The sequence below is a fragment of the Felis catus genome, chromosome B2 (assembly GCF_018350175.1).
Source record: "Felis catus isolate Fca126 chromosome B2, F.catus_Fca126_mat1.0, whole genome shotgun sequence".
Classification (NCBI taxonomy): Eukaryota; Metazoa; Chordata; class Mammalia; order Carnivora; family Felidae; genus Felis; species Felis catus.
The window spans coordinates 64,780,502-64,799,156 of record NC_058372.1 but is presented as its reverse complement, the minus strand read 5'-3'; the positions used below and the strand labels follow the sequence as shown (position 1 = coordinate 64,799,156).

The 18,655-nt window shown below is 40.5% G+C and overlaps 1 protein-coding gene and 1 long non-coding RNA gene across 25 annotated transcripts in view; one reads left to right on the top strand and one right to left on the bottom strand.

The window, feature by feature from the left end:
• RIMS1 (regulating synaptic membrane exocytosis 1) overlaps positions 1 to 6,481 on the bottom strand; it is a 490,562-nt gene extending 484,081 nt beyond the window's left edge. For 21 of the 24 annotated variants that reach the window (XM_019830824.3, XM_023254094.2, XM_045057723.1 and 18 more), the window contains exon 1: positions 6,139 to 6,462. In XM_019830824.3, coding sequence (XP_019686383.3) covers positions 6,139 to 6,302 — 164 coding nt within the window. In that variant the 5' untranslated portion in view covers positions 6,303 to 6,462. Of the gene's footprint in view, positions 1 to 6,138 lie in introns of all 24 variants that reach the window. The other 3 variants (XM_023254106.2, XM_023254107.2, XM_019830859.3) reach the window with 2 other exon arrangements.
• Positions 6,482 to 6,905: 424 nt separating this feature from the next.
• Positions 6,906 to 10,878, top strand: LOC111560480. Its single transcript, XR_002742320.2, has 3 exons — positions 6,906 to 6,997; positions 10,209 to 10,279; positions 10,624 to 10,878. It is a non-coding gene; the product is annotated as an uncharacterized LOC111560480 (long non-coding RNA).
• The last annotated feature ends 7,777 nt before the right edge of the window (positions 10,879 to 18,655 follow it).

Genomic DNA, 18,655 nt, shown 5'->3' with positions numbered 1-18,655 from the left:
GAACTATTCTACCCAAATAGTCCAATGCCTGACCCCATTCCAAAACCTGAAAAAAAATGGTCTTACTGTTACAGACTATTGTACGACACTTAGTTTGAAATAGCCTAGATAATAAATAAAACTGAGAGCAATAGTGGGGAGAAGAGATAACTTCAAAGTGGAGGAGAATGGTGGGAAAATGCAAAGGTATTAACACCATGAGTAAAAGAGCAAACAGATCAGAAAAGCCCCAGGTGTATATGGGGTTAACCAGTAAGCTGTGGCCAGATCTAGAGATTAAAGACAGGTGGACTTGGAAAAGGGTAAAAAAAGCCACTAGCCATAAGAAATTCTTCTCTCCCACCTTTTAGATTAATTCTCTGGGCTCCAGAGTCAAATGTCATAAGCAAAAGGTCAGGAAGGTATCTAGCTAGTGCTGGGAATTTCATTAATACTAGAAAACTAATAGAATACTGACAGGATGAACTTCTCATTAAGAGGTGAGCTCAGGGGAGAGTAACATGTAAAGTATCTAGTCAAATGCCTGACACATGGAAGGCATACAACAAATGTTAGTACCTCCTCCCCCAATAGAACAGGAAAACAAACCCTGTATTATTACCCACATCTTGATGTACTTTAAAAGACTTACAAGAAGACTAGGAACTTGGAGTCAATGCACATGGGTTCTGGGTTCTATTCCTCTCATTGCCATGTGCCCTAGGAAAATTAACTTCAACTTGCAGGACCAGCTCTAAAATATCCACCTCATATCACAGAAGAAAATGTAAAAAGCTGCCTAAAAATATAAAATTGTCCATAAAGAGATACAAAATGAATTACAATGGACTCTATAATCCATGGTACAGCAACCTCATCCATCTGTATGTTCCAGATGTGGGAGAATAATATTATTTCAGGAATTCCTATTTGATATCTTTCCAGGAAGCTTACTGCACAGGTTTAAGACAAACCATTCTCCTCACTTAACAAGTTGAGCAAATAACACTCCCAAGATGTTGTGTTTCTATTCAAGTCAGCAGTAGCACATAGAGCCCACACTGGTTTCCATATTCTATTTCAAATTTAGTAATCTACTTATTTAAATGATGGTGCCCCCTCACTTCTGGTTAAGAAAGAATACATACAAGTTAAAAGAAAGTCAAGCCATGTTAGCAAAAATGTGAACTCATGGTTATGTCTCTTTCCTTCCATTCTCTTTGATAACTCCTCATGTCTTTCATTTTTTAAGACTTCCCTTTACTATATTTTCTCCAGGAACAATTGAGAATTCAGTCCTGGGCATGCACATTTACTAAGATAGATTACTGTTGAAAGAAAACTCCAATAGAATTCAGAGTTAACCTTCTCTAAATTTAACCCTATCTATAAATGGTGTAAAGGAGACTAGACTCCAAGTAAAATGATGAGTTTTCTCCCTCTTTTCTATTTAACACAACATCTCAAAAATGATAGACACTAGCTCGTGGGTTAGCAGGGTTTCCTCATTACTATTTGCCTTCTTCCTTTTCCTTCTTACCATCCCTGCCTCAGTAACATGAGATAATATTTCTGGGCATAAGATAAGAAAATCTTTGCAAACCCCAATGAAAACATGATACCTGCATTCATTAGGTCTCTATCTGTACTCCTCCCAGATGCTGCATCTACTTTTCCTTTTTTTCCCCACTTGCTAATTAGGGTCTCTCATATTGAGTCTTGTGTATACATTTCAGGCCACAATGTTATAATTGGTTAGAGGGAGAAAAAGGAGGAAGAAAAGCTAAAGTTACAAGAGTCTACTCCTTCTACTTTTTTTCTCCTTTCATGAAGGAAGTAGATTTTGTGGATGTTTGAAAAGTTAGCACTAGATAACTTGTTAAGAAGAGCGTGAAGTCTAAAGTCGACACCGTTTATAAATCAATTTACACCATGAATTGTAGAATTTGTAAGAAAAATAGAACCTCATAGAATCTCCCATTTAATTGTCTTGCCCACATTTACACAATAAGTGACAGAATTGGTGCTAGAACCCCCAAAATGCTTGGATCCAAAGTTAATGGTCTTTCCACCAAAGTATGATGCTTTTTATTTTCTTAAAACTGGATGCAATTCCTTTGCCCTCAATCCACAGGAAAACTCTATTAAGAGTGTAAGTAAAGCTCCAGGCCCTCTTATAATCAGCAGCTGATCTACTAAATCAGCCTAATCTTTTGCAAAACCACTTCTCTGAAACTGAGGAAATAGCAGAAATTAATTCAAGGTAAAGGTAGATGAAATGCAAGCTTCTTCTTGGTAGAAAGACGGTGTAGGGTATGGGAAAATATTTGGACTTAGAATAAAAGGTCTGGGTTTGAATCCTGGTTGGGCCATGTAATGTGAGTTAGTTTAGGGTATTACTGGAATTCTCTGAGCGTAGAATAAGGATCTGAGGATTCTATGACCTGACTTACCTTCTGCACAGACTGTTGTGAGAATCCAAATATGCATGTATTAAACTTGAGCATAGTTCAACTATTTGGCATTTGATTCAATAACCACTTAGAATAATGGCCAGCATGAGGTAAATGCTCAATAAGTGTTAGTAGTTTTATTTAATATTTCAATATGATTCTCAATTCCTATCCTCAGACTATCCCTTCAACTCTCTGCTTCTATTTTTTTCTCTTTTACTATTCTGTAGCTCCTTTCTCTATGAAGCTTTTATAAAAAAAGGAATAAGATTTTAGATCTAATGAGATCTTCTCTGATTTAGGTCCCAGATAATGCAGTTTTCACCTCATGTAATATATTGGCTCATGGTGTCTGGTGACAGTTACTTGAAAGAGTATTCATTGAGGAAGTTAGGTTTCAAAAAGCCTCCAAAACACAGACACACACAGACACACACAGACACACACAGACACATACACACACACACACACACACACACACACACACACCCTACTAAGATTAAGAAAAGACCTCTGATTTGCAGATAATCAAATCAATCACTAAGAATTATTTGCAGGATTCAACTATTTCTAGTTACATGGCATGGTTTTTAAAATTAGTGCACTTTGCCAATTAAATGGCTTATTTTTATGATAAAGTACTTATGATTTTGAGTAAAACTTTCTGAAATCTTGAGGCAAAAGTTAGCTTGATTATTCTTTTCCATTTACACACATTTAAAGATATTATCAAGAACTGATTCAGGTAGTAATTTATAATCAAGGCTGATGAAACTGTACAAATACATTTTAATTGGTATTTTGTAATCTTTCTTTGGCATATTCACCTATTAGTTTTCTATGTTCTATTAGTGCCTTACATATTTATACACATTGGGAAGAGAGAGAGAGAGAGAGAACATGCACACGGGGTAGCTCAAGGTGATGGTTCTGCAGTCATGAACAAAAGTGAATTTTAAGTCTAACTGCTCTTACCAGAACTTCAGCTTTGTAGGGCCTGTTGTGAAAGTAATTTCTCAAATACGTGATATGATGGACCAAGCATTACCATACAAACTTATCTCTGATGTAACAAATATGGTACTTCAATGCCCAGTGAAAAGCAGCATGTTTTCCAATCTATTTTTATGCAAAGTTTAGGAAAGGCCACCACCTATGACTGTGCCATTAAATTCCCACATGTGTATGTCATTTGAAAAGTCTCTACAATCACCAGTTTTTAAGACATAAAGTGCCCTCTAGAAAAAAGTACAGCACTGTTCCACTAATTGCAGATAATATGACACGCTTACATGGCAGCAAACCGGGATTCCAAAACACTCACCAGTCTGCCACTGCACAAAAGGCCAAGACATTAACAGAGGAGGCTGATTGATAAAGTTAATGCAGAGGTCTGGGATTATAGAGGGCTGTTGTATAACAGCATCACACACTGCGATATTCTGTGAATCTTTGCAATAAAGGAACAATATTTGCAAGCCAGTGCAAAGCAGTCACAGGAACAGCAGTGGGAAAGATGTTTTAGACATGAGCATTGGACGGTGTTCTTCACTGTCTTATTTGTCCACATAACCCCATACACTCTTACCATGCTATCCTAGGCAGCTGGCAGATTTGGAATTCTGTCCTAAAACTCACCCTCTCCCTCTTAAAACCTCTCACTCTCCACCATCCTGAAACAGCAAATGAAAAGGAGTGATGGCCACTACTTGCACTGTGCCTTCCCCTTCCTATTTGGACCATGGAGCAGCAGCTCATATTTTCTGCTGGCTGCTGGAGGCCTCCATCCACCTGCTATCTGCAGTGAACACCAAAAGGAACGGTAGCAACCTGTAAATCCTGACCAGCATAAAAAAGATGTCCAGGACAGGTGGCAGGGACTGCAACCAGTGAGGACAGACGGACTGACAACCAGACAGACAAACAGCAGCACCATCAGACACAATCCATTACTTCCAGTCTCAGAAGAGGGGAAGCCTGCAGCACCAGGGATGTCATTGTTGCATTAGGGATAGGCAGCAGATTAACAAGGGTTCTGCCTCCCTCAAGCCAGCAGGCTTAAAGTGTTTGTCTTTTGGAGGAGAAGGAGCAGGGAATCCAGAAACCTGCTGCTCTTTATAGAACAAGGCCAGCTCTGGCCTTCCGGACCCTTTGAGTCTACAATGAAAGGGCAGGAATGACTGGATTTCTACTCTTCTGCTGTGGCCCAGCACCGACAGCACTTGCTCAATATCCCCCTCTCCCATCTGGGTGGCAGTTACATTGGTGGGGACCCATCAGTCTGGGAATGCAGCCTCCCTCCCTTCCTTTCCTTCTAGGCACTGCTGCACTGAGAGGAAGCACAAGAAACCTTCAGTGACAGCATCTTGTCTTCAGGAGGCAATCCTCTGGGGTGGGGAAGGCCCTGATGGGTGTGCTCTGTGCCTGGGTGTCACGCCTGTTCCCTCCCTGCCCCCTTCTTCCCTCTCAGCTAACTCCAGATGCAACAGGTTCCCTTTGGCTTTTCATGCCAATCCTCTGCCCCCAGATACACCTTCTGGTCTAAACGGGAGACACCAACAAAGTAGTCCCAATCAGGGTCTCCACATTCCTTTACCCCCAAGTTGAAAACTTTCCTGAATACAAGACGACCAGGGAAGGCAGAGTCGAAGTCCCCTGCAGCTCCACTCTATGAGTGATGCTAAGGAGCAAGGAAAACCCAGCCTGGATGCCAGTACCTTGTAAGCAGTTTTGTTTGAGAATATGATAAGCAGCAGCACAGGAAGTGTCACACACCCCTGCACTACCAGCAACAAGCCCCATCCCCTCCCCAGACCGGGGGAAATGGGGCACTGGGCAGACAGCCTTTGAAGGGCTAATAGGCTTTAAGGAAGGGGGGATGTGTGCGCATATTTGATCCCCTATTGTACTGCTTCCACCAGAAGCTGAGCAGGCCCCAGGGGTCTCTTGGAAACCAGCAAAGAGAAGAACCTCTATTTTGTTCAGGCCAGAGTCCCCATCAGCTTCTCCCATTATTTAAAACTTTGCCTTGCCAATGGCATTGTATATGGGTAAGAAAATGTATCTTCACACAGGTATTCTATGAAGAAGACTGTGACTAAAAGATTAAAGAGAAGCTGGGGAGGCAGGTTACCAAAGATGGCAACTGCCCAAAAAAGACCCAATCTTGATCTGGAGATGAATGAGTACCAAAATGAACACTCAAAGAAGCATTTTTCTTATATAAATACTGGCACCCTTCACTGGGGTAACCCCAACCTCCTGAACAACTCCAGGAAAAGAGGAGCTGTTCTCAGCACCTCTTCATCCATCCCACCTCCCCTTTCTTCCACTCATCACCTGGCCCTTAACCTGTTCCCAGCCCAGGGCCCTTCCACCTGGGCGGCATCAGCTCTTCTCAGCTTCTGCATACCCCACCCTCAGGGTGGTCCCTCTCCACCCAATCTTTCTCTGCACCCCAGCCTCAAGACATCCTCTCCTGGCTCCCGGGCTCCCCGCTCGGTGGCATCCCCTCCGTCCTCCTGTCCCCCTAACCTCTTCCCTGCTCAAACCCGGCGCCCCTGGCCCCAGGGCGGGCGCCTCCGCCCCCCACCCAGCACCCTCGCCCGCCCCTCCCCCACACTCAGCCGAGAGGGTTGGGTGAGTGAGTGGCGAATGGACCGATGGAGGCACGGAGGCACGGATGGCGCGGCCAGGGGTGGCTTACTTGAGCATGGCTTCTTCTTTTTCCTCTTCTTCCTTCTGCCGGTCCATCACTGCCATGATAATGTTCCTCTCCTCCTCGGTCAGGTGGCTCAGGTCGGGCAGCTCTTGCATGGGGGGAGGCACCGTGGGTGGGCGAGGACCGCGGGGCCCCACCGCCGAGGACATTTTCGTGGCCTGCACGCCCCCTCTTCTGGCTCCCTGGCTCTCACCTTTCGGATTCACGCCCAGCAGCTGCGCCCCTGCTTCCCCTCACAGAGGAGCCCTCCTGGCGGCGGCAGGAGGAGGAGGAGCAGCGGCGGCGGCAGCAGCAGAGCCGGGGAGAGAGAGAACCCAGTCTTTCATGGTTGTTTGCATCCACCCAGCCCCGGATGCTGCCTTTGTTTTGGTCGCCCTAGCTCGGCTCGGGGCCGCCCGGCCGCCTCCCGCAGCCCAGCCTCGGCCGGCGGGGGCGGACAGGCGGAGGCGCGGCGGGCGCGGCGAGGGGGCGAGGGCTCGCGCCAGGCTCGGCCGATCCGGGCGTCGCGCGCTGGGCGCGCGGGGCGGGGGCGGGGCTGGGGCTGGGGCCGGGGCTGCCGCCGCCGCCGCCGCCGCCGCCGCCGAGGCTGCTCCCAGGCTCGGCTGCCTCCAGTTTGGGGCTGCAGGAGGGAGAGGGAGAGTTTTGGGTGTCAGTTAGGCGGAGTCTCGGAGGCTTCGCTCCCGGGTGATGCTGCTGCTCTCGCAGACATAGCTGCCAGCCACTCAGTCCCGGAGCCGCTCCGCCCACGGGCACCCACCCGCCCACTCCCCAGGTCAGAGCCACTCGTGCCCCAGCCTCTCCCCCCACGCTCGCCAACGTGCACGCCACATCGCTCTATCCCCAGGTACCCCTCACCCGTGAGTCATCCTCCCTTTCCTGGTCTCTCGTCTGTGTCATCCTCCCCAGCCCTATTTTCCCTTGGATTGCATTAATCATCATCATCCTCGCTACCATCTTCCTCGTGGGGCGTTAATACTATTTGAGCACCCACGATGTTCTGAACAGCTGGATGGAACACCCTGTGGACGCGTTGTTTTTCCTGATACGATATATTTCACATTTACTAGTCAAGTGTTCATAGCAACAACAACGTGATTTTTTTTTTTTTTTTTTTTTTTTTTTACATAATTTTGATACACACCTCCGGCAGCTTGGATTTTCTGGGTCCATTGTATGCGGTGTCTTTCTTGACCCATCCTCAGTGGGACCGTTCTGCAATTTATCCTCATTCCCCCTTACGATGCCCCACAACCTGACAACTATTTAATTTGTCATTTGGGGCTCCGGGTAGCCCCATCGCATCACATAACCGCACGTCTCTGGTGCTCGCAAATGGATTATCTACTTGAATTCCTCTAATGATGCTCATGATCATCATGTACTCACTTCTCAGCCACTGTAGGTACTTCTCGAGAAAGACTGATCCCTGATAAGAAAAAACGCCCAACCACATCTTACTGTAAGAAGCTTCTGCTTGATGCTTGGCCCAATGATAGGCATTAAGGATGAGCTTCTCTTGCTGATAAAGACAAAAATAAATAGACAATCCCTTCAAAACAGGCATTGTTACAGGCTTTGAAAACCAGAGACTGAATTTTGTTAATATAATTATAAAAGAATCAATATAGAGAAGAGTACAAATTGAACAACAGTTTCCTAGTGAGTATCTCTCTTAGAAATGGTGATGACAGAATTGATATGTGTCTCTCCTGGAGAATTCTTTCTTTAGTTCCAGAAAGGATCTAGCACTGATACATATGTATTTTTTTCTCCAGGTCTAACTTTGTTAATGAAGAAGAAGGTGGTGATTTTTTATGAATCCTAAAAGTCCTATAATCTTCAAGTTTAGGGAATTTGAGTTTAAGTACTTGACCTTCTGTGAATGCATTCTATTTGAATACTCTCAGGAATGGAAGACTCCCTACCTCTTAATTCTATTCCTATGTCTAGATCTCTCTTTACCTGGAAATCTTTCAACTATGTGAGATGGCTATCATGTCATCTTTATTTTTTCTTTCAGAGTAAACCTTGCCAGTTTATCCAACCAGTAATTGTGTAGCATAATTTCAAGTCTGATCATTGTGGCACTGCCTCTGGACACACTCATGTCTTTTCACTACTTTTCCTGAAGAGCAGTTTCAAGAATACATATAAAGAACAAAGAAGCATATCTGGCACTTAGCAAGTGCTTTATAATCATTACTTTTGCTTGCACAACTTAATATTGGCCTAACTTGCTGGTAGCCATGTCAGTTATGATGTCACTGAAATAAACATAGTCTACTAAAATTTCCAACTTTTTTCGTAAGTGCTGATGCCTAGCCAGATTTTCTCTTTCCTCTAATTAAGCAATTGATGAAAACATTCTAATCATCTTTTTGTCATTTAAAAAAAAATTTACTTGTTTCCATCAGGGGAAAAGTGAGTTTGAATTCTGGCTCTTCCAATGTTTTCATGATTTTGGTAAAATCACTTATCCTCTCTGAACTTCTGTTTTCTCATTGGAAAAATGGGCTAAAGATATTTGCCTCAAAATAGAAGAGAAATATTAAATGGAAAGGTATATTTGAACTATCTAGCTATGGGCCTAACACTTAATTGTTCTCTTGCTTTTATTTCTTGCTCTCTCCAAGAGATTTATTAGGCCATCTCTCAATTATCATCGTACAGAGAGGAGTTTGAGATGTGAATGATATACTCCTTCTATAAAATGCCTGTCTCTCTGCTAGTCAATGTAGACATGCAACAGACAAAGGCCTTGTCCTCAAGAGGTTTATAATCAAATTGACCTCTTGAAATTCTTCTAAAATACAAATAGAGGAAGTGTAAGTCCTCAGTAGACATCAGAGCTAGCTAAATAAAGCTCTTGAAGGCAGAGGCCTAATAAACAATTAACAGTGGTATTTTTGCTTGCTAGGGCTGCTGTAACAAAACACCACAGACTAGGTGGCTTAAACAACAGAAATTTATTTTCTCACAGTTCTGGAGGCTAGAAATACAAGATCAAAATGCTGGCAGGATTGATTTTTACTGAGGCCTCTTCTTGGCTTGTAGATGGTCACTTTCTTGCTGTGTCCTCACATGGCCTCTTCTTTGTGCAGGCCCATCCCTACTATCTCTCCCTCTACTTATAAAGATATCATTCCTATAGGATTGGGGCCCTACCCGTATGACCTCACTTAATCTGATTAACCTCTTTAAAGTCCTAAAGCTTACATTGTAAGGTACTAGGGATTAGGGCTTCAACATATGTGTTTTAGAGGGACAATTTAGTCTAATACAAGTGGTTTTCATTTATTAGAATTACTTTGGGAAATAGTGATTGACGTGTATTATTTGAATGACTTAATGAAAAGACTTCTGGTCTTGATCATCTTTCTGTTCATAGCTACTACCTTGGGCTCCACAAGTGCACATGAAATCAGTGAGTAAATAAATGAATAAAGGAGTAAATGAATTGACCAATAAATTAGTAAGTGTCATGGTACAACCCATCAGTGTCTCTCCTGTCAGGAATCTCATCCATTATGGAGGGGTTCAAAACTAATTTACAAAATCCAAAGAAGTATATTTGTACAGATTTACTTTCAGAAAACTAGACCTTATCTGTGCTTAGATAAGCAAGCAAACACCCAAAGTAGTTTATCAAAGTGTGTGGCACAGATGATTAGTTTCTGAAGGTAGTTTACAAAAATGTCCAATAAGCTTAGAAGAATGTACACAATACCTCCCTCTTAGAAATTCATAAGCCACCTTAACAAATAAAGCATGCTATGAAGCAATTATTTACTGCAGTAAAGCAATCTGTTTTACTTGCTTTGGCCTGGTATTTCCCAAATGTATTTGGACTGTAAGAGAGCTTCATTTTCTCCCCTCATGGGGAAAACATGCTTTGTCTAAAGCTTTGGGGAAAATCATGACTTACAAGCATGGTATCCAAGGATGTTAACTAGAGAGACCATGAAACTTGTAATGTAATTCTCTTGCTCAACCAATGATATCTTTGGGAAATGTCTTAAATCTGTATTCCTAATGTCTTAAATTTTATATCTTAGATGCCCTGAAGGACAACACTTATGGTCTGAGTAATAGTCAGAAATAATGACTTAGACAAAGCTCCTCTAAGGTAAGTTTCTTACTTCTGCTATCCACTGATATTCTCAAATCATCATTTCTCAAAATAACTCTAAAATTGGACACCACTGTTAACTGCTAATTTAACTTAATAGCCGAGATTATAACTTCAAAGTGGAAAATCATTGAAGTGGTGTCAGGTTCAAATCCTTACTCTACCATTTGAGAATTGTAGTGGGTTTAATACTCCCTCTCCCCACCCCAAATTCACATTCATTCAGAACCTCAGAAGGTGACCTTATTTGGGAATGGGTCTTTACAAATGAAATTAGCTAAAATGAGTTCATACTGTATTAGGATGAGTCCCAAATCCAATGGGTAGTGTCCTCATAACAGGAGAGATGGCACACACATACAGGAAAGGAAGCCACATGAAGACACAGAGAGACACAGAGAGAGGATGGCCATGTGAAAACAGAAGCAGAGAATAGAGCGATGCTGCCCCAAACCATGGAATGCCAAGAGCCACCTGAAGCTAGAAGAGGCAAAGAAGGATTTTTCTCTACAGACTTCAAAGAAAGCACAGCCCTGCTAACACTGTAGTTTTGAACTTCTCCATAACTGTGAGAGAATAAATTTCTATCATTTTAAGATGTTTCTGCAGTCAGTGGTACTTTGTTACTGTAGCCCAAAGAAACTAATACAGTATTTATTCTGAGCTTAGGTAAATTAGTAAATCTCACTGAGCTAATCTATAAAATGAAAATAATAATACTTACCTTCCAGGATTTTGTTAAGGACAAAAGGTTGTGAATATGTGTACTTGCTTTGTGCTAGGCACTGAAGATATGGGAGGAAACAATGCATATAAGGTACTGGCCCTAGAGAGGCTTGGCAAACTATGGCCCATGAGCCAAACACAGCCAGAAGCCTGTTTTCTGAATTAAGTTTTATTACAACACAACCACATTCATAGGTTAAGTATTATCCATAGCTGTCTCTATCCTACAATGGAAGAGCATATGTCCTGCCAAACCAGAAATATTTACTGTCTGCCTCTTTACAGAAAAAGTTTGTTAACCTCTGCCCTAGATGCTTACAATGCAGTTTGAGGAGAGAGGGCATGGATAAACACACAAGAACAGTTGGACTATAATTGCTCTAGAAAATAACTTACCAGAGATAATAGAGAGTACACTGTGGGAAGATAGGTAGTCACAGGAGTCCTAAAAAGGGGTCCCATGAGCAGAGATTTGAAGGATAAGAAGGGACCAGCCTAAGAATCACTGAGCACAGACTGTTACAAGCTGAAGAAAGCATCAGAGACAAGGCCCTGTGTCAAGAAGGGGCAGAACTCTCAGGGAAAAGAAAGTAAGCCAGTGAGGTGGGATTATTGTGAGAAGAGGAGAAATCGCCAGGAGATGAGCTCCTATAGGGCCCAGTCAACCACGACAAAAAGTGCTATTTTATTCTTGTGCAGTGGGAAGCAATTGAAGAACTTAAACAGGAAATTGAATGATATTCTTTACATTTTTTAGAAGATTACTGTGTCTGTGGGTGGCAAGAAAACAGGTGGAAGCAAGGGTGAGTGGCTTGGACTGGTGTAGTATGAGTGGAAAAAAGTGGACACATTCAAGATGTGCTTTGGGGGTAGAACCTATAGACCTGCGGACAAATGAGATGTGAGGAATTTGTGAGGAGAAGATATCAATTATGAATCTGTGTGGGGCTGAGCAAGAAGTGGGTGGGTTGTGGTTCCATATATGGAGATAGGGAATTGGTGTGTGTGTGTTTTGGGGGGAGGGATAGGTGGTGCAGAAGGGATACCAAGAATCGTCTATTGTCGTCGTCGTCATCATCATCATCATCATCTAAACTCTCAAAAAGAGAAATATATTTGCATTTAATTTGCTAATTGATCCCTCTGGCCATAATGTAATTTTTTAACCAAAGTTTAAAAAAAGAGACAATTCTTCCTTGTAAAATTACTTTTATCAAAGATTGGCCTGAAGGCTTAAGGGGCCTTTGTTGCTCTCTCCACAATGACAAAAGTGAAAAACCCACTAATGCATAATCAGCAGAAGTGGGCATACAAATGCACATTCATATAAGAGCTAAGGACAAAGTACTAGTTAATTTCTACTCCAAGGAATAAGCAAGGAGCATAATTGCGATTTCAAGGTTCTATATACTCAAGTTATAATTGTTTAAGTATTTTTAATTGTTAGAAAATTTTGAAATAAATTAGCTAGGAATATCTTCAATACTGTTGAGATGCAAGCTTAACTAACTGATGAACTATAATCCTAGAGTTTTTACTTCAGTTAAGTATCCTCCTATATTTTTCTCACTACCATTTGTATGAAGCTTAATCATAATCTATTACGCAAGAATGGTTTATATATAAGGTGATCATATGTCCTGATTTGTCCAGAACCATCTGAGTTTGTGCCTATTTTACCGGCATTATTATCATCAGCATCTCCTTTCACTTAAAAATGTCCCTGTTTGGATGATAAATTATATGGTCATCCTATTTATACATAGTTATAGTAATTTGCAAAAATATAGTCTTTTGGCTTCAAAGAACATTTGGCTCTCAAGAGATTTCACTGAAAGTATTTGGATGAAATGGGATATCAGATTTTGGCTCAAATTCAGCCAAATACCTATTTTAATTTGATTTTTGGTAAGGTTCCACTATTGTCATTTATTTCATGAGGAATTCAATGTGTGGGAATGTCTCTGTCCTTGGATCAGAAGAAGATAGATCATTCTATTCTCTTTCCATGGACAATATCAGCCTTGGACATACTTCTTCCAAGCAATTAATATTCTGAGCTATTCTTTCTTTGAGTTATTTCTTTTCAATGCTTGTCTACTGATTAAAAATCAGAGTTCATGGCCTTTTTTGCATTCTTCTGAGACTGATCATCTTCTATTTTGGTCAAACTTAGAATGCTTAATTGGCAATGTTTGAGAATAATTTCCCCACATTCTTTTCTCTTCCAATTTCCTTCTTTGCATTGAGTAACTTCTTGAGAATTCTTCAGTTTTGATTCTACGTGGTATGAAGAGTCTCCATCTTAGATGCCTCAACTGTTTATTAGCTTTATTGTTTTGAGAGTGCCTTCTGAGAGTTATATTGGTTGGACTGAAGTGTCAAAGTCTAAATGCTATCATCCCAGCTGTGTGAGTGAGATCCTCCTCTATTTACAATCAATCTCTTCCTTAAAAAGTATCACAAGTTGAGTTGACTTAAAAAGAAATACCAACTTTTACCTACCTACAAAGCTAAAATCATCCTGAAAAAATTCTCAAACTAAATGGATTTGGATAATAATTCCTAAGAGTAGATTATTTTATAAGTACTAAAAGTTTTAACAAGTTGAAAAAAAACTTTATTAGAATTCACATTTATCAAGTATATTTTTGTTAAAATAACATTTTACTATAACAAAGACCTCAAAAATCAGATTTAAATAAGTACTGCTTCCTAGAATTCTCTGACTTGAATCCAACCCCAGAGACTGTTTCCCGGCAAGTTCTTGCCTATTTTCCTATTTTTCCTTCCCAAATTTGAGATGAACAATCCAACCCTATACAGGCCAGCCCATGATAAGACCCTATAAGGCCAGCCCTTCTATCCACAGTGCCACAGCCCCTGCAGGCAAGTAGGAAAACTGAAAGAAGAACACAGGGACTTCACTCCTATTTCTGTCACTAACTAGCCCTACAGAACTGATGAGGTAACTTAAGCTTTAATTTCCTTCTCTGTAAAAAGGAGACAATATATCTCCTTTAAATATCCTAAGTATTGCTATTAGCAATAATACTCAGTGAGCATATTATATGTTCCTGACCTGTGCTAAATGTTCTACAGGCATTATCATATTTACTATTTTCAACAATGGGTAGGTACTGTTAATATTCTTTGGGGCACTATTTAGTATGACCAGGGTAGATCATTGTCCTTCCTTAGCAGGTTTCAGCAACAGAAGTGGGTAAACCAAAGTGACAGACAAAATGTGTCATATGTTTAGTGAAACAGAAAAATGGATTCAGATGTGTATCACAGAATAGACTATACTTGGATAATTTATCAACATTGCCATTGTAGTAATCACTGTCTTCAACAGAATTAACAATTTGTAAATTTTGCGATTACTTTGCTTCCCTTTGATTCACAATTACTGGGACCGAAACTCATCAGATTTCACTATGGCCTTTATGTCATTTTCACTGTGACTGATTTCCCATTTTTTATGTTTGAGGCCCAGCATCAAACTCTTGAGATTCGACAGTGAATTGGGCAGATGAGGCAACTGACCAACCTCCCAAGGCCATATTAAGAAAAGGTCTTTCAAAAGCACATTTGGGTTTAGTTATGGTTTCTTCTGTCCTGTGGCCCTTTGTACTTACTTCAGCAGTCACATTCATCTGATTCAGTCTAGGGCCCCTTGGAAGCCTTTCGCTTCTACTTAATCCTTGGGACATAAGCATTGTCCTGTTATTGGCCCTCTCCTGTGGATAGCCTCCACCCTTCAGGTATATCTTATGTTCAGGTGACCTCAGCAGCATGTGTATTCCAGATTAAATCTTCCATTTTTACATATCTCACCTTTGCTCTGTGATCCACAATTTCCAAAAACATCTATCTACGTGAGGTCTCTCTCTCTCTCTCTTTTCCTCTCCCTGTTCCTACCTTTTCTTCTGACTTTCTGCCCCAAATTTGAGTATTTTTGAATTATTAACTTTAATTATAAGTAATGCCATCATTTCCTAAAATAAGACAACTACTGGGATATAAGAACATATCATTGATGTCTTTTAGGATAAATTTATCACCTGAAGTTGAATTATGCTTCAATTATAAAAATATATTTTGTGAAATATTTACTTATATCAAGGAAATTCTCAAACTAATTGTGTGCCTAGAGTACAAAAGCCTAAATATTATTTTCTTGGAAGTTAGCAAGAAATTGGAAAACTATAGAATTTGCTTGTATATCAGTATTTCTAGGAAAGAATCTAACATATAGTTTTTTATTTTCTGTATTTGTAATAATAAAATAGGCTGTTTTTCTCACACCAGGAAATAAACCCCCTGTTGTGATCTAAACATTTTCTAGGAACTATAAAGAAACTCATATTTTACTGCCAAGAGGAGTAGAGATTATTTTTCCCCTTAACTTCTTTGATCATTCTCATGTGGGACTTGATCAAAATAGAATCATATGTTGCACACTAAATGTTAATAAACATGACCACTTTGGAGCACCTGGGCTCAGTTGGTTAAACATCTAACTCTTGATATCTGCTCAGGTCTTGATCTTGCAGTCATGAGATTGAACTCCACATCAGGCTCTGTGCTGACGGTATGGAGCCTGCTTGGGGTTCTCTGTCTCCCTCTCTCTCGGTCCCTCCCCTGCTTACTCTCTTTATCTCTCAAAATAAATAAATAAACTTAAAAAAATGTGACCATTTGTCAAAGGTCAAGTTGACCTGATCCACTGAAAATGAAAATAATACCTTGTCCTGGCCTACTTGTTCAGAGGATACTGGGATACTATGTAATGGTGCTACTTCCTCTTTACCTGCTACAGCAACCAATAGTCCATGGCTCAGTTTGGTCCATATATAGAGACAGCCTGTCATTTTCACTGGGCAGATAGTTTGTGGTGGTAGTCAATGGACAGATTAGAAACTACACATGGACTTCCAGTTTCAGGTTTGCCATGTGAAGGACTTGAAAGTTGTCACTCCCATCCTCACAACAACAAAAAAGAAAAAAAAAAGATCTCTAAGGTAATGACTTTTCTTAGATCCATCAGAAAATTGAAACCAGGAGGCAAACTGTCACCCTGAAATCTGGAAAGACAGGAAAATACAGAGAATCACAGCTGAGATCAGTTTACTGGGGGCAGAGCCAATCATTGGTGGGAACACTTAGATGTTAGTTTTAACAAATTGCTGTAGCTGACTGAGGGCTAGTGTGAGAATGAGAAAATCCTGGAAGTTGTAGTCTTAGGGGGACCTCCCGCATGCACTTTATCAATTTTATCTTTAGGAACCCCACCAGGTTCTCATGGAGAAGAACCAAAAAATACTCCTATGGCTCTAAAAGGGGATGGAAGAAAGTAACCATTCTGAGATACACCCTGAATGTTCTTTATTAAGGAAAATATTTTAACATAGCCTTATCCCACTTAGGGAGAAAGGTATTAATCCAACTGTAGAAATCTTCTAGCCTTGCTGATCTCACCTAAGGAAATGGGAGAAATTAAGAAGCACTTGTGATGGCCACAGCCTAGGGAAACAGGCTCAATAAAAAATTAAATTTAGCATAATACCTTCCAGTTCTATCCGTGTTCCTGCAAATGGCATTTCATTCTTTCTCATTGCCAAGTAGTATTTTGTGGAATATATAAACCACATCTTCTTTATCCATTCATCAGTTGATGGACATTTAGGCTCTTTCCATAATTTGGCTGTTGTTGAAAGCACTGCTATAAACATTGGGGTAGGCATGCCCCTATGCATCAGCACTCCTATATTCCTTGAGTAAATTCCTAGTAGTGGTATTGCGGGGTCATAAGGTAGTTCTATTTTTAATTTTTTGAGGAACCCCCACACTGTTTTCCAGAGTGGCTGCACCAGTTTTCATTCCCACCAACAGTGCAAGAGGGTTCCCATTTCTCCACATCTCTGCCAGTATCTGTAGTTTCCTGCAGTCAGAGAAGGACAGACATCATATGTTTTCACTCATATATGAATCTTGAGAAACTTAACAGAAGACCATGGGGGAAGGATGGGGAAAAAATAGATACAAACAGAGAGGGAGGCAAACCACAAGAGACAGCTCAGAGTCTGGAGCCTGCATTGGATTCTGTGTCTCCCTCTCTCTGACCCTCCCCTGCTCTCTCTCTCTCTCTCTCTCTCTATCTCTCCCTCAAAATAATAAATGAACATTAAAAAATTTTTTTAAAGACAGAAAATGAAATCATACAAAATTCTCAATTAAATTCAGGAAAGGCAAATAAAGAAGGGAATAAGATAAAAGCAACAAAGTACAAGTACAATCAATAGAAAAAAGACACAGATATGGTAGATGCTAATTTAACTGTACCCAATAATCATTTTAAATGTGAATGGTCTCAATACACAAAATAAGAACAGAAGATGGTCAGAGTCAATAAAACTCAACATCCAATCATGTTGTCTATAAGAACTTTAAATACAGAGTTACATAGTTTAAATTTTTTTTTTCAATGTTTATTTACTTTTGGGATAGAGAGAGACAGAGCATGAACGGGGAGGGGCAGAGAGAGAGGGAGACACAGAATCGGAAACAGGCTCCAGGCTCTGAGCCATCAGCCCAGAGCCTGACGCGGGGCTCGAACTCACGGACCGCGAGATCGTGACCCGAGCTGAAGTCGGACGCTTAACCCACTGCGCCACCCAGGCGCCCCCAGAGTTACATAGTTTAAAAGTAAAAATTGAAAAATATATACAATGCTAACAGTCAACATAACTAATCTAAAGAAAGCTGGAGTGGCCATATTAATTTCAGACAAAGCAGACGTCAGAGCAGAGGAATGTGTCAGAAATAAAAGGGGGCATTACATAATTATAAAGGGGTCAACTCTTAAGAAGACATAGCAACTTTTATACAGCATGAATCTAACATCAGAGCATCAAAATATACTACAAAAAAATCTATAGAACTTTGAAGATAAATAGACTAATCTACTATTATGGTTAAAAACTCCAACACCCTTCTTTTAGTAACTGATAGATAAAGAAGGCAGAAAACTAGTAAGGATGTAGTTGACCTGAACAGCACTATCAATCAACTTGATCAAATTGGCATTTATAGACTACATTCAACAACAGCAGAATATACATTTTTTTCAGGCTCATATGGAATATTGAATACAACAAACCATATTCTTGGGCATAAAACACACTTAAGAATTTAAGTGAATGAAATTTAAATAAAATGAATTTAAGGGAGTAGAAATACTATAGAGAATATTCTTAAACAATGATGGAACCAAATGAGAAATCAATAATAGATAGCTGGAAAATCCACAGCTTCTTAATTGAATAACCACTTCTTAATAGCCCATGGTCCAAAAAGGAGTCTTAAGAGAAATTAAGAAATACTTGGTTCTAAATGAAAATGAATTTGGGGAATGCAACAACACAGTGCTTAGAGAAAAATTTATAGCATTAAATTTAAATATTATAAAAGAGGAAAGATCTAAAATCAATAACCTCTCACTTTATGAAACTAGAGAAAGAAGAACAATTTAAGTCTAAATCAATCAGAACAAAAGAAATAAATTAGAGGGGTGTCTGGGTGGCTCAGTCAGTTAAACTTCTGACTCTTAATTGCAGCTCAGGTCATGATCTCAAGGTTAAT